Below are 15,540 nucleotides of genomic sequence, written 5' to 3'. Positions count from 1 at the left end.
AGACTTAGTTTTTTCAGGTCTCAATTTTGCTTGAGGCTACAGAGATTACTCGCCCCTCTTAGCTATTTTCCTCGGAAGTGGCAAGTGGCAGGGAAGCCCCAAGTGCCCGTAGCTTCTGTCCTTTACTAAAGACTTTGGAAAACGAGCTTGGCATCATAGTGTTTGTAAAAAAAGAAAAAAAAAATATGGAAAATAGCAATCTGCCATTTCACTTACAACTCATTTCTAATACTCTCACGCTGCAAGACCCATGCCCTCAAAATGTTTTCCTAAAATCTATAAACTATAAAATATTTCATCATAAAAACCTCACTGCTCAGGAACAAGATGATGTGTAAAGGAATGAGAAGGAATAGCGCCTTAAGTACACTTTTTAACCTGGAGACATTTAAGCTACTGACATTGACTGTCTTGATAAGGGGATTTCCTTCCTTTTTGATAAAGATTAGACATCGAATGAAATATCTGAGGCAAATGACCCTAACTCTATCCTACTTACAAATACTGTCCTCAGAAGTCACGACTTTAAAAGGTATGTTTCTTGGCTTCAAGTAACATATCGCCATTAAAATGAATGAAAACAGAAGAGTGGTAAGAAAAGAAAATCATTTATAGGAGGAATATGTTTTCCTTGTCCTTAAGAGTATATAATGACTCTAACACCCTCAATATTTTACAAAGTCTCAATATACCTCCTTTTCTTGCTTTGTTCCTATAGTGAGTTTATGCAAAAATTGTCTTTTTATCAAAGCTAAATCCCTTGGAAGCAAAGAACTAGAATCATGAATGCAGTTTATAAATCACTTGAGAACACCTGGGGACGTTTTCAATACATCTGAAAAGTTAAATTGAATATTACTTTCTGAAAGATGCTGGTTACGTGGGAGACAAGAAATTATTTGAAATCCATTGTATAAAAACTTTCTGAATAGCACGTTCGAATACCACTTACGGCTTCATTCTTTCCTGAGTTACTAAAGCTTTAAATTGCACGGGGCGTTTCTGCACCTGTTAGAGACATCGGTGGCAAAGTAGGTATCGAGGTCAGGGTGCACGGAACCCGGACTTGACCCAGTCGTTCCAGCCTCACTGCCTCTTGCGCTCCACTCCCCGGCCCTCCCTGCCGCCTGCTTAATAATGAGGCCTAAGTAAGGAAGATGTTTCCATCTTTCTGATCCTGTGGAGAAATGGACGTAGACTTTGTTTTACAAAGTGTCCTAATTAACTTATGTCTTTGCTGGTTTTCCTTTGCTTTCCATACCCTTAGAGGCAGAAGGGTCTATTTGAAAGGTCAGAAGTGGGAAAGACAGTGAGTTAGGACCCACGAGCACCCCAAAAGAGGCGAATGGAGGGGATCCCTTCCTAACCCGGTGCTTTAAATACCTGTCCCACATTAGTTTGTCAGTGACGACTCAGTACCTGTGAAGCCCTGCATCCAGCTGCTTGGTGCTATTGAATTAAACACTCAAGGACGCTATCTACTCGGGGTGGAGGAACTACTTTCCAGGTCACGGGTCCTACAAGCAGTAGTGTGGACGGAGACGGAGAAGACATGGTGCGTTTCAGTGACAGGCAGGCACCTTTTACAGCAGGTGGCTCAGGAGTCATTCCTCCTGGGGCCACCTTGCATCCCCCTTGCATTCAGCCACCACACACCTCGGCGATGTGACAGTTGACTTGAGAAGCAAAAGCTGTTGGTAGAACCTACCAGGAACAGACATCAGGAGATTCTCCTGGAGTGTGAGGGTCCCTGGGGCTGTGCTAACATTTCATTTTCCCAACTGGACCGCTGTTGATGTTTGTCCTACATAAACAAAGTTCCCTGAAGACACGGCAGGAGCACGCCTCGCTTTCCGATGTGAATGCGTTCAAGTGGCTTCTTGGATTTCCTTTCAGGCAACCTGGAGAGGGTGTCCCCTCCCTCCTCCCCCAGCACCCAGCGATTCCTGAGCCCTCCCTCCCTGAGCTCCCAGACCTACACACTGGCACGACTGCAGTCAGCAAAGGGGATTCTGCACATTTTGATAATCTTTGGCACTCCGCAGAAAATGGATCGCGCGTAAAGTCAGTGTATTCTGGGGGCAGCGAGAAAATCAAAATTCATGTCACCCTAAGAAACCCACCATGTGGAACACTCACCTACTGTTCCTTAATAAATTGAGCACAGTCTGGTTCCTCTGGTGTTAGAAGAGCCCTTTTAGTCTATATTATGATGTGCTTATGTTGCATTTGTAGATTTTTTGGGGGGCTCCAAATACACACTTTTTTTTCAGGTTTTTTTAATGTTTATTTATTTTTGAGAGAGAGAGAGAGACAGAGCACAAGCAGGGAAGGGGCAGAGAGAGGGAGAAACAGAATCCAAGGCGGGCTCGTGGCTCTGAGCTGTCAGCACAGAGCCCGACGTGGGGCTCGAACTCACGAACAAGATCATGACGTGAGCTAAAGTCTGACCTTGAGCCAAGTGAGCCACCCAAGTGCCCCAAATACACACCTTTTAATAACAGAATCAACCTTAGCAATATTGGAAACAACACAAGAGCCGACGTGCGTGGCCACAGAGACGACTGAGGCAGAGCAGATAAGTCTCCTGTCCTCTCCTGCTTACTCTGAGGCACATGCTAATTTATGGCGGGTGGTTAAAAACCATCTGCATAACCCCCCCACCCCCACCATGCTCTGTGTGTGCATGTGACTGAATGCGTCTATATTAAACTCGGCAGTTGACAGTGTCTCATGAGTGTACTACTATTTTTAACTCTCTTATATTTGTGCCTGGCTGTTTGCACAGATCATCCATTTTTCTTGGGTATTTCCATGCAGGATTCAGCACTTCATTAAGTTCTCTCAAAATAAGTCATTCACACCAAAGCTAGTAAACCAGGTGGGACATCCTGAATATTTCAGGGGGGAAAGGAGGCCATGTGTTTATATCAAGCTTCCCCTGAGTGCACAACTTACAAGTGTCAGTTGGCCGAGTTTCCGTCTTTCTGGACACATTTGCTGTGTGGACAGCTCCATTCCAGATCCCCATCTGAAGCAGCCTGCCGCTTCCTGGCCTCCTGGCCTTCTGGCCTCCCGGTCTCCCAGATTCACTAGCTTGGGGCTTTCCTGTCCCAGGGTCTCCTACCTCCTACCTCCTACAGCAAGACTCACTGCCCTTAGCAGTGAAATAAACAGATAAACAACCTGGAAGCAGGAAACACTTTTTCTGAGTTTGGTTAGAAAGAAATTGACGTGAAAATTTCCACGTGAGGTCCTTCCCAGTTGTTTAAGTACATGTCTTTACTGATTTTCCCCAAACCTCATCTCCTTTTAGATGACATAAATTATAAGGTTTTCCACTTCGAAGAGACTCACATTTTGTGTAAAGAGCTTATAAAATGCATACTTCTTACAAAAAAGACTGAGCATAAAGTTTTGTTCATAATTCAGTGATGTATGCTTGAATTCACTGACGAGTGATGGCTTGTCGAATCCGATTTTTCAACTACCCAAACAGAATAATTTTGAGAAATAGAAAATATCCCCCATCGCTAAAGAAACAGGCAAGCCAGCCTCCCTTAGAGTGGCCAAGTGACTGCTGCGGGCATTCGGGTTTGTTACTACGTTATTGTCGGTGTCTGGTTTTGTCGTCATACCTGCTCTGAAAGATGGGCGGTGAAGGAGCCGCGTGCGCAGACCTGGGCTGAGCTCTGGCAGTGGCTTCGGGCGAAGGACCCACCACGTGACGTTAGGCTCTGGCTTCCCCTCGCGGTGGGTGCTCTGAAAGCCCGAGAGCAGCCCCCAGCCCCCGCACCAGCACAGCGCACCTGCCGTGGCCGTCACTCGTCGTCAGTCCGGCACCTTCTCTCCTGAGCCGACCTCAGTCCCCGTTCGCTTTCCGCTGGGCTGATTCCCCTCTTGCTTCACCGCAGTGTGAAACATTGACTAAAAGATACAGGGTAGTAACCACAGAGGACGGAATTTCTCCCTGATGCTGCCCGAAACATCCAGGTGAAGGGCAGGGACCGGAGGATGGGCCGACAGGGAAAGTGGCTGAATGCTGTTGGATGCTCCCCAGACGGTGCATGGATGTTTGAGGTCGTCTGTGCCTGCTTCGGCCCCACTTTCCAGAGACTTAAAATTGTTCTTCTCCTCACTGGGGAAACTTCTTCCTCTAAAGAACACCCTTCATAATACCACCCAGATGTAGGTGTTGTTCATTTATCTTCGTTTCCTTAAAAAAGGACAACCATGAAGTTCATGAGGAAAGGCTGAATAGTGGCCTGTGTCCGAGTGACCCTTGATGGTGTGTTGTCCCCGTGTATGGGGCCTGGAGTGGCAGTGATGCCCTGGAAAAAGTGCTCGCATATTTATGAAATATTAATGTATTATTAGAAATAGAAACGTCACTGTGTTTGAGGCTTCTTAGATAAGCGTGCAGCATTTGCTATCAGTAGCCGGGTGTTTCTCGTGTAATTCAGGACAAGGAGAAAAATTGCCATTGGAGACATTTCTCCATTTGGGTAACAACAGCAGCAAACATGGAGGAAGACGCCTCCATGGGACGGTCTTTATTTATTTCCTCTTTGGCTTCTTGTTCAACTGCACCAAAATGCTGAGACCTATAAATATGACAGATAGGAATTTTCAGCAATTTTTATTATGATCTAGTTATTCTGCATTCTGTTTTTACTTCTAAGAAAGAGCCATTCTGATGTATCATTGTTTCAACTGTAGTGCTTGGTATATAATTTTATTAACTTTGCGTCAAAATCGTCTTCTGACTCCGTGTCGTAGACTTGCTTTCTTAGGAGCAGTTACTCAGATGCTGCCTGTCACTGGTCAGGTTCAATGCAAAACCTGATGTCCCCATGTTAGGAAAAGCAGTGTGAACATGGAGCAGTGTTCTTCGGGAAAACAAGGACGCGAGCACACTGTCAGAGGGGGGCACCGTTGGATGAAGAAATGCACGGACCGAAGAGGGTCCCGGACACGACACATACAAACGGCCTTTAGCTGCAGAGAATAGAAACAGATCATGGAGTTTTCACGCCCATACCTCGTGGATCTGTTTCCCAACGAGTCGTTCTGGAGTAACAGACGTCTCTGCGAGCTGAAGTATATTCCAAACTTTACCCCATGCCCCTCTTGGGAAGCAGAACAATGTCTCACAGACAGTAGATTCCAGTATACAACCTAACAGACCCCTCACCCCGCCCTGGAACGAGGCTCACCTGCCCGTGACTGTCAGCCGAAGACCAGACCTCAACAAAAACCACAGCCCAGGGAGACCCTGGGGGTGTCGAAGAAAGGGAGTTCTGGGAGGGGCTGGTTATGGGATTGAGGTTTGTGCCAGGTGATTTGGGACGGGGCTAAAGGCAGTGTGATTTTGCTTCGCCAGAGGGGCTTTTGGGGGGGGGGGGCGGGCCGTGTGGTTGGCCATCTTGACTTTTATCCAGAGGTGGAAGGAACACGTGTGTTGTTGCAAATGGCAGCATTTATTTCTGTTTTAAGGCTAAAACAACGGTGTTCCATTGTATGGACATAACACGTTTTCTCTATCCCTTCACCCACTGATGGGACACTTAGGTTGTCTCCACAGCGTGGCTACTGTGAAGAAGGCTGTGGTGGACACGTGGGTGCAGACAGGTCTTTGAGATCCTGATTTCAGTGTTTTGGGGGATATATCCGCAGAAGTGGGATGCATTCGCGGAAGTGCTGGGTCATCCGGTAGTTGTGTTTTTAATTTTGTTATTACATCACAATAGCCGTATTACACTCACTAGACTCTAAGGTCTTTGAGGGTAAGTGCAAGTTCTGAGGCACCTCGTTATCATGAGCACAGTGATTTGGGCGCTTAATTAACTTTAATTGCCTGCATATCGCTCAGGTCTCATAAGGCGCCAATGCTCCTGATGCCGCGTTTAACTCCTCTGAAAGGAGAATATAAGGCGGTCCTTGGGGTTGGTAAGAGGTTGGATGCAGGTATGGAAGTGCTCCCCACATCGTTGCCTCTAGAACCTGCGGAAGGCGTTACTGATTTCTGTATTAACATAAACTCGTTCTGGACTCTCTCGACTCCTTTTCCAAGGAAATGGCGGGGCTTCCCCGGGAAGACACCGATGGCTGTGTTGTGTGTTTGCTTCTAGCTGTCCCTCGAACCAGCGATACCCAGTGCAGCTCTGTCCCTGAGCCCAGATACGGACGGAGAATTGGCTCCGAGTTCTCGGCCGGTTCGATTGTCCGATTCGAGTGCAACCCGGGGTACCTCCTTCAGGGCTCTACCGCCATCCGCTGCCAGTCCGTGCCTAACGCGTTAGCTCAGTGGAACGACACAATCCCGAGCTGCGTGGGTAAGTGTGCCCGCGGGTGTGATGGTATATCTGCCCGCGGGTGTGACGGTGTGTCTGCTTGTGGGTGTGACGGCGTGCGTGTGTCCACAAGGCGTGACAGCGTGCATGCCCGTGGGTATGACAGCGTGCGTGCCCGCAGGTGTGACGGTGTGTGTGCCCGTGGGTGTGACAGTGTGTGCGCTCACAGGTGTGACGGTATGTGTGCTTGTGGGTGTGACAGCATGCGTGTCCACAGGTGTGACAGCGTGCGTGCTCGCGGGTGTGACGGTGCGTGTGCCCGCGGGTGTGACAACGTGTGTGCCCACGGCTGTGACGGTGTGTGTGCCCACGGGTGTGACAGCGTGCGTGCTCGCGGGTGTGATGGTATGTCTGCCCATGGGTGTGAAGGTGTGTGTGCCCGTGGGTGTGACAGCATGTGTGCTCGCAGGTGTGAAGGTGTGTGTGCCCGTGGGTGTGACAGCATGTGTGCTTGCAGGTGTGACAGTGTGTGCACCCGCGGGTGTGACGGCGTGCGTGTGTCCACAAGGCGTGACAGCGTGCACAAGGCTGTTCCCTCCAGCTTCACAGCTGGACGAAGCAGCTTCCGATGCTCACGTCCAGTGTGCACAGCCTGACCCCGCTCCAGACCTGTTCAAAAAGCAACGTGTTTCCTCTGAAATAGCGGCGGAGCGGCTCCACGCTAAAAGTCCCTGTGTCTCATGAAACAACTCATTAGATTAACGAGGATGAAACACGTTTTGTTGCACAAAACCTATCAAGTACGCCATTAACTCTCAAGCCCTGGGTATAGAGCATAATTTTCTTTTGGGGAAGAGTCGGTACAATGTTGATTTGCTGTCTCGTAATGTCCTCTTAATAAATTTGTGCTGATGAAGGCTTGAAAAGTAACAGGTTAATGCCGCCCGAATAACAATGGCCTTGTTAGTTATAGTTTATTTGTTTCATTTTGCGTGACAACCTCGAGAGCGGTCGCGATGAGGTCTCGAATTCACTTGTACGTTTTCAGCGTCTCTTCTCCCCGGATTTGCTCATAAATCCCCTTACTCTCATTTGGGGTTGCTTGTCTACATATGGAAGGCAATAGTCTGCAAAGCTCCTTAAATCATCCGGATAAAATTATTCTGAACAGGATTCACTTCCGAGATGTCACTGTCAGGTACAGTCCCTTCTTAGCCTGAAGAGCTTTGCTTTTAGACACCAGATCTGTAAACCTTGGTACTATGGTAGGCAATAATCAATGATACTGGGAATTGGTACGAGAATAGACTGAATTTGACCTTGGCCACCACATGCCATTGAGAGGACCATACTCCGTGTCAAATGTCTCTTAATATCTGATCACACAGCAAAGAAACGCTAAGCATGAAATTAATGCCGTCCTTTGCCGTACTTTATTTTTATGAGATACGGTTCTGTCTTTTAGTCCCCTGCAGTGGCAATTTCACTCAGCGCAGAGGTACAATTTTATCCCCCGGCTATCCTGAACCATATGGTAACAACTTAAACTGTATCTGGAAAATCATAGTTACGGAGGGATCAGGAATCCAGGTACGCCCCTCAAGCCCGGAGCGCCTGAATGCACGGGGCTTGCTTTCTGTGTCTGTTTTCTTGTTTGCGTTGGTTATTTTTAAATACTTAAACCATAACCTGTTTCCCTTTTCTTACTTCGTCTACAACATGTTTCTAATCACATTTCTAAACTTGGGATTAAAACCAATAGATTTGGGGGATAAAAGCTGCCCAAAGTGCCGTTTGTAGAAATTTGCAAATGTCGCTTCATGGTTTATTTTGTGGGGTTTCACGTTTCTCTTTGGTGCATGTATTAAGTTTCATGGAAAAACCCTGCATGATCAGGCAAATTTCTTTAAACCGAAAATACTTAGTAACTGAATACTGTTGTTTGCTAGATTCAAGTGATCAGTTTTGCCACGGAGCAGAACTGGGACTCTCTGGAGATTTACGACGGAGGGGACATGACCGCGCCCAGGCTGGGAAGCTTCTCAGGTACGATGACACCAGTTCCCTCTCGTCTTTGTGAATCAGAATCATCAAACACTAACGAAATGAGCAACAGCCACAAAACGTTCCATGTAGACGTTTTCCTACAACACTCGTGCACATCCACATTCGCTCATCTAGTGCTGATAGTCTCAGAGCGAGACCACAGCTGAGCCCAGAGACAGCTTTGTTCCCAGTGAGCGGGACTCACGCTGGGGAGGTAGCAGGTAGACGGTGTTTGCATGTGACAGTCTGAGGCCGGGGGACGAGGGAGCCAGGGGTAGTAGTGGCAGGTAGGGGTGAAGCAAAGAGTAGGTCATGGTTCACAGTTCCTGCGAAGAGATGTGCTGAGATCGGGCCGTCCAGGAAATTGTACTCCGCGGTTTGGAGCTTCGAGGCCTGAGGTCTGTAGTGCTTTGGGATCGGCCAGGTTTGCAGAGCAGCTCCGCCCTTCACAGCAGATGTCACCAGACCTGAAGTGTAGGCAGCCCCCCCTCGCTCTTTCTTCCACCTGCCGGGTCCGCGGAAACTGCTTCCGGGTTGGCCTTGGCGTCTCCCTCCTCGCCCTGGCGGTAAGCAGTACTGTCCAGCTCTCTCTTCCCTTTCTTTTCTACTGGGAGGTTGTCTTGTTTCCTCCGCCCTGAACAGCACCAACATATCAAAATTCCCGACAGAGGGGCGCGTGGGTGGCCCAGTCCGTAAGCATCTGACTCTTAGTCTTGGCTCGGGTCATGATGTCATGGTTTGTGAGTTCGAGCCCCGTGTTGGGCTCTGTGCTGACAGCGCGGACCCTGCTTAGGATTCTCTCTCTCCCTCTCTCTCTGCCCCTTTCCGGCTCTCTCTCTCTCTCTCTCTCCCTCTCTTCTCTGTCTCTGTCTCCCTCTCTCTCTGCCCCTTTCTGGCGCTCTCTCTCTCTCTCTCTCTCTCCCTCTCTTCTCTGTCTCTCTCTCCCTCTCTCTCTGCCCCTTTCCGGCGCTCTCTCTCTCTCTGTCTCTCTCTCTCCCTCTCTTCTCTGTCTCTGTCTTCCTCTCTCTCTGCCCCTTTCTGGCGCATGCTCTCTCTCTCTCTCTCCCTCTCTTCTCTGTCTCTCTCTCCCTCTCTCTCTGCCCCTTTCCAGCACTCTCTCTCTCTCTCTCTCTCCCTCTCTTCTCTGTCTCTGTCTCCCTCTCTCTCTGCCCCTTTCCGGCGCTCTCTCTCTCTCTGTCTCTCTCTCTCCCTCTCTTCTCTGTCTCTGTCTTCCTCTCTCTCTGCCCCTTTCTGGCGCTCTCTCTCTCTCTCTCTCTCCCTCTCTTCTCTGTCTCTGTCTGTCTCTCTCTCTCAAAGTAAATAAACCTTAGACAATTTTTAAAAATCTTGACAGTAGCTGTTATCAAGATCACTGTCTTCCCTGTCACCATCATCATCATCATGACCTTTACCGAGCCCTGATAGGGCCAGGCTAACAGAGTCCTAAAAATCGCACTCTGCGCGAAGTGCTGTCCTTGCCGTTGTCTTACAACTGAGGAGCAACGATCTCCGCGTTTCGGAATTAACCAGGATTGCACAGAAAACTAAGAGCTTTTCTAAGAGTGCGCCCGGCCCCACAGACTGTTCCTTGCGTGGCACTGGCCCGAACGACATCTCCCCCTTATCTCAGCCGCATCTGGAGATGCCTCCATCCTGTCGCTCAGCAGGCGCCGAAAGAAAAGCGGGTGACGGGCAGGCTGTTTGCGGTGCGCGCCACAGCTGTGATCTTACCACGCGCTTCTTAAGTCACTCCAGAGTTGTCTCTGGCTGTCGGCAGATGAAAGCATCTGTTTACGGGGCCGTTTAAAGTTTAGTGTGAGACAATGCCAGTAGAAGGTATCACTCCTCACACGCCACCTGTGTTGGTCTGTCTTGGCATGGTGTATCTTTGGGGACGTTTATGTGCGACTGCCCCTTCCAGACCTGCACGCCTCATCTGCAGTGCTGTCTCCCCTGGAAAGGTTCACGTCCTGCCCCCACCACGTAGCGCTTGTCGCAGTTCAGCTTGGCCTGCGACTTTTTACACCGCCTCCTATGTGTCAGTATGATGCACGTGCCAGGCACCATGTTTGTTGTTGGGAATAAAAGTCTGTCACTAAAAACAACACACTTGCACATCCGTATGCAGACGGCAAAACGTAATAATGTTCATAATCATAATCATACATGTTTTCATCATATATAAATATAATGTAACCTAGTAATACCTATAACTTTTGGCGAAGATGTAACACCACAGGCAGGTGTTGGGTGATGAAGGAGGTCAAAAGTTGCATTTGCCTAGGATTTGGGGGAACAAACGAAGAAATATCTTAATGGATGGCATAAAATATCTGGGGAAAATGATAACATCTTAACAGATGAGTAAAACATGGGCAGATAAATCCAAGAGAGAAGAAATGCTTCAGGCAGTGAAACCCTGTGGTTTAGTGTGTCTGTCTATTATACAGTGAACCCTTGAACAACATGGGTTTGAACCACAGGGGTCCACTTCTACGTGGAATTTGTTCAATAAACGGAGAACAAAACGGTAAACATACTTTCTCTTCCTTACGGTTTTCTTGAGTAAAACTTGCTTCCAAGGTATATCTTTTGCCATTTTGTATCTGAAGTTCAAATTTCATCATTCAAATCTATTTTTTATGTATCAACTAATGTACATCAGCCTGGATTAAGCCTTCTCTGGAATACTGTCCCCTGTGTGTGAACTTAGCTTCAGATGTGTGATGTTATATTTCTTAGTTAATATTAGGAATAGGTTGCACAGGAAACCTTCTCAAAAAGACTTCTCACAAGTCTTCTTCTCAAAAAGAAGTCAACTTCTCAAAAAGAAGGGTTTAACCTTGAACGAATTTTTCCACCTAATTGTCTGAGGCACGAGTGTGTTGCTGAACACATTTACATACAACGTGTGTACATGTTCTTTGTATACAGCAAGGCAGTTGTATGGTTGATTGACCAAGGTTAGCAGGAATGGCTTCCTAAATGATAGTAAAAATGATAATAATAAAAGAAGTAAACACATTGCCTACGTATGTGGCAAAGAAGAACAATACCAATCTTCTCTTTCTTATTTTAGTTTTTGGAATTAGGAGAACAGAACCTTTTTTTTCTGATATTTCACGTGTACAAATTTAAACATATTAAGTCAATGGATGTAGACGTCGAGATGCATTTCTAAGTAAAAACCGGGTTTACTTTTAATAGTAAACAGTGTCTCTAGCTAAATGTGTAGATGTTGGCTACACTTTTCAATTTTTTTTCCAGGTTTCTATTTCAATTCCAGTTAGCTCACATGGAGTGTGATGTTAGTTTCAGGTGTACAATATAGCGATTCAATGTAGCATTTGATTCAATATCACACTTCGGTATAACACCCAGTGCTCATCACAGGTGCCTTCCTTAATCTCCATCATCTAAAACCGATTTGGCATAAATACCATTGCAATGCAATTCTGACCACAACCACCAGGAGTTGGCACACACTGCATGGGTCGAAGGCATGGTTTTCCCCTGAGACCCCAGTCCCACGCTCAGCGCCCTTGGACCACCCACCCTTTGACCGACTGGCTAAAAACTCAGGGGTTTATCTTAGTTTGAATCATTCTCTTACATAGCTCACAGGACATGAGAAAGCAATCTGCTAATAAATAAAGTGTATTGTAGAGTAATCATATCAGGAACAGCCAGATGAAGTGACTCATAGAGCGGCATCTGGGAGGGTCTCAAACAGGAGCCTTCCGTGTCCTCAGGACATGTCACTTTCCAGGCACACCAGTGTGTGTCACCAACCTGCAAGCTCTCCTGAGCTCTGCTGTCCAGACTTCCCACTGGGTTTTCGTTATGGAGGCACGATGCATTCAGTCCCTGGCTACAAGATTCGACTCGGTCTTCAGCTCCTTACCCCACAGAGGTTGGGAGGTCAGGCTGACATCATCTGGCTCAAAACCCCAAGCCGCTAAGCGCGTGGCTGTCCTTCCCACATGCACAGCCACTGCCCTACCGTTTGATACACATGCTCATAAGCAGAGCTACCATAAACTCCGGTGTGGTCTAAGGAGCCCGCCTGGAATAACAAAGACATTCCTGTCAGAACAGTCCAAGGGTAGGGGGTTACTGTCTGGGTACCAGGAACAAAGAGCAGACAGTTCATTTACTACACAGAGCCACATATTAACAGTGCGAGCAGAGAATACACCACTATTTTGATTCTTTGTCATTCTGAGACGTCACATATAAAAGGAATAACAAAAAACTACTTAGTAAAGTCTTAAGAAAATACAGATGATGTGTAAGTTTTATAACATTGTTCTCTGTCCTCATAATATCTGCCTTTGATCACAGTATTTTATGATACATGTTGGCTCGAGTGATTTTTATAATAGGTGTGGTGGCATAGAGGTACCTGAGCCTAAAACATCTCTAAGATAATCGTCGATACGTAGCCTGTATTCTTTTCTGAAATAGAAATAAGGATTCGTCATGTGTCAAGGTTAGGATTAAGAAATTCCTCCGAAAAAAATCATCATGGAGTTTGCTGTTGCCATCAACTTTCTTGCAAAATGTAAGATGCAAACTTCTTGTAAAAGTTCTAACCAAAAATGCAAAATGCAGATGTATTGCAAAATTCCTTGCAAAAATGCAAAGATGTAAGCTTTTAAGAAAACTAATATTAAGTTAAATAAAAGCGGGTGAGCAAGCAACGTGATCAAAAGAAAAAGTCATTAATAAATAACATGTGAAGATATAAATCCAGTTTGAAGTCATCTAATTGGAACTAATAACATGATACATTATTTTATATAATGTCTTCTACCAAATTAAAAGAGTCTGTCTGACAATCTTTTCCCATGCACTTAGATTGAACTTCTTTATACTTAAAATCAATTGCATTAAATAATATACAGTGTTATGCCATATGCAAATATATAATAATATTATGACATTGCAGACACACTTCTTTCTGAAGTTAAACAGACCACTTACATCTTGTGGTTTAATATTCCAAGGTTTATGTATTTTTGAGATAACCTAATAATGTTTGAATGGGGGTGATTTGGTTGTTTCTAAGACCTTCTCACCTTCCAAGAGAATAGCATTTTTTTGTGAGTGAGCCTCGTCAACCACATCCTCCTCCTCTGGGCTGCTTTCAGCCTTTGTCACAAGTGCATATTGTGGGAAAAAATATCAGTGAGAGCCACATTCACAAAGTCAACATTTTTTACAGTTGTAGCCATTGTGAATAACAAGGGTATGTTCAATGGAAAAAAATAATTCATGGTTTATGAATATGCCCAGTTGAAAAAATAATCGAGAAAATTCCTGATTTATACTCTACGCATACATGACAATAGTCCCCCCTCACCTGTACTTTTGCTGTACGTGGTCTCACTTACCCATCATCAGCCACGGCCCTGGAAGAAGACGATCCTCCTTGTGATGTATTATCTGAAGGTCAATGCTGACCTATAGCTATATATCACATGCCTGCATCATGCACCTGACTCTGTCCCACCAGGTGGGCATCTTACCGTCTCGCACTATCACAAGAGGGGAGCCTGCAAGACAGTAAGATATTTTGAGGGAAAGACCACATTCGCATACATTTTACTATGGCACCTGTTATAATTACTCTGTTATTAGTTGTTGTTAATCTCTTACTGTGCCTAATTTATAAGCCACACTTTATCATGGGTGTGCACGTATAGCAAAATGCATAGCATACACAGGGTTTGGTACGTTCCGTGGTTCCGGGCATCCGGGGGTCTTAGAATGTACCTCCTGTGGATAAAGGGGACTACTGTGTACTATTTTATGTAATATGGTGACAGTGCTTCTCTTACATAGTTGTATATGGACCCTTTGGTTTCTCTGTTATTTTACTTACTGCTGCCCAAGGGAAGAGTAGTGCCCTTTCTGATGGTGAGAGCCTCTCGCTCTTGGACTCGGGTATGTAATGAGCACACCGCTGTGGAATGGAATGACGTCACAGTCATTAGCACTCATTCATCCTCGGAATAGTGGACCAGGCAAAGCCTGTGTGTCTCTTTCCTTCCCTATGATTCGGCCGAGACCAAGCGTGCGAGGGTTCTTCTGTCTTTGCACCGCAAGCTTTGGGGGAAATTATCTTGGGTTCTGATTCCTAGCCCACTGTTACTCTCTCTCCATCTCTCTCTTTCTGCACACACACCGCTCCAAGCGAGTCCCAAGACAGACGCTGGTGTGGCCCCTCATGCTTCACCCCCACACCGTCGGAAGCCCGGCTCCTTTTTCGTTTGAGGGGTATGTGGCATTTGTCCAGATTTAAAAAGAAGAGCTTTATTTTACTTCTGGCTATGATCTTCTCTTTATTCACTGTCGGACAGACTCCTGAGGCCATGAAGGATGAATGGTTTCAGACCCAGTGCACACAGCAGGGCATCTTCCTGGCTGGAGTTAATTTTGTGAGGGATGGCATGAATTTTAAGATTTCATTGTGACTGCCTTTCTTTTCCCATGTGCTTGCTGGGTGTGTTTGGAACAGTCAGGGACCCCACAGAGTGGATGAGCAAGATGGTAGCTGGTCAGGTCAGAAGGCCGGGTACGTACGTGGGAACCGAGGACCTGAGTAATATAGTGACGGCAGTGAGAACCAGGTTTCTCCGAATTTGCTAAAGGAGTTAGAGACCTGGAAATGAGGCAGGCTACTTGGATTTGAATTCGAGGTCTCAGTGCAAACTCGTGGTTTTAGTATGGATAGATGAAAATACAAATGTAAGCGTGTGTGTGTGTGCGCACGCGTATTTCCCACCTCTGTCTTTTGGCAGATGTAAAGCAGCACCCCGGTAGCCAAGAACCCCTCTGGCACCCAACGCTGAGTTTCTGGATATCAACTTAATACTGTTTTTCCCTAGAGGAGCAAATATTCTTGGAGAAATGAAGCCTCATGTTTCAGGGCTCTGGTAGGACAAAAACATTACACATACACACACACACACACACACACACACACACACATATACAATGAGCTTCTCTGTATAAAATAGAAATCTATGAGTGCATCCCAATATAAGTAGATACATGCATAAACGAAATGAATGAAGAAGAAAGATCTCCCTTACAGCACGCAAACTAATACATCTGGATGGAAGGTGGAATGAGAGGATCATCATTTGGCAACTGCTCCAATGATAAGCAATTCAAACTGGAACATCCACGCATG

General features: G+C 46.3%; 1 protein-coding gene across 5 annotated transcripts in view; it reads left to right on the top strand.

Moving 5' to 3' along the window:
* Positions 1-15,540, top strand: part of CSMD1 (CUB and Sushi multiple domains 1) — a 2,022,178-nt gene that overhangs the window by 1,779,539 nt on the left and 227,099 nt on the right. For all 5 annotated transcript variants that reach the window (XM_045451804.1, XM_045451793.1, XM_045451792.1 and 2 more), the window contains 3 exons: positions 6,132-6,335; positions 7,759-7,883; positions 8,243-8,339. In XM_045451804.1, the coding sequence (XP_045307760.1) occupies positions 6,132-6,335; positions 7,759-7,883; positions 8,243-8,339 (426 nt within the window). The remainder of the gene's footprint in view (positions 1-6,131; positions 6,336-7,758; positions 7,884-8,242; positions 8,340-15,540) is intronic.

The sequence above is a fragment of the Leopardus geoffroyi genome, chromosome B1 (genome assembly GCF_018350155.1).
Source record: "Leopardus geoffroyi isolate Oge1 chromosome B1, O.geoffroyi_Oge1_pat1.0, whole genome shotgun sequence".
NCBI classification, from domain to species: domain Eukaryota; kingdom Metazoa; phylum Chordata; class Mammalia; order Carnivora; family Felidae; genus Leopardus; species Leopardus geoffroyi.
Note: the sequence above shows the minus strand (reverse complement) of the source record. Positions and strands in the feature narration are given on the sequence as shown.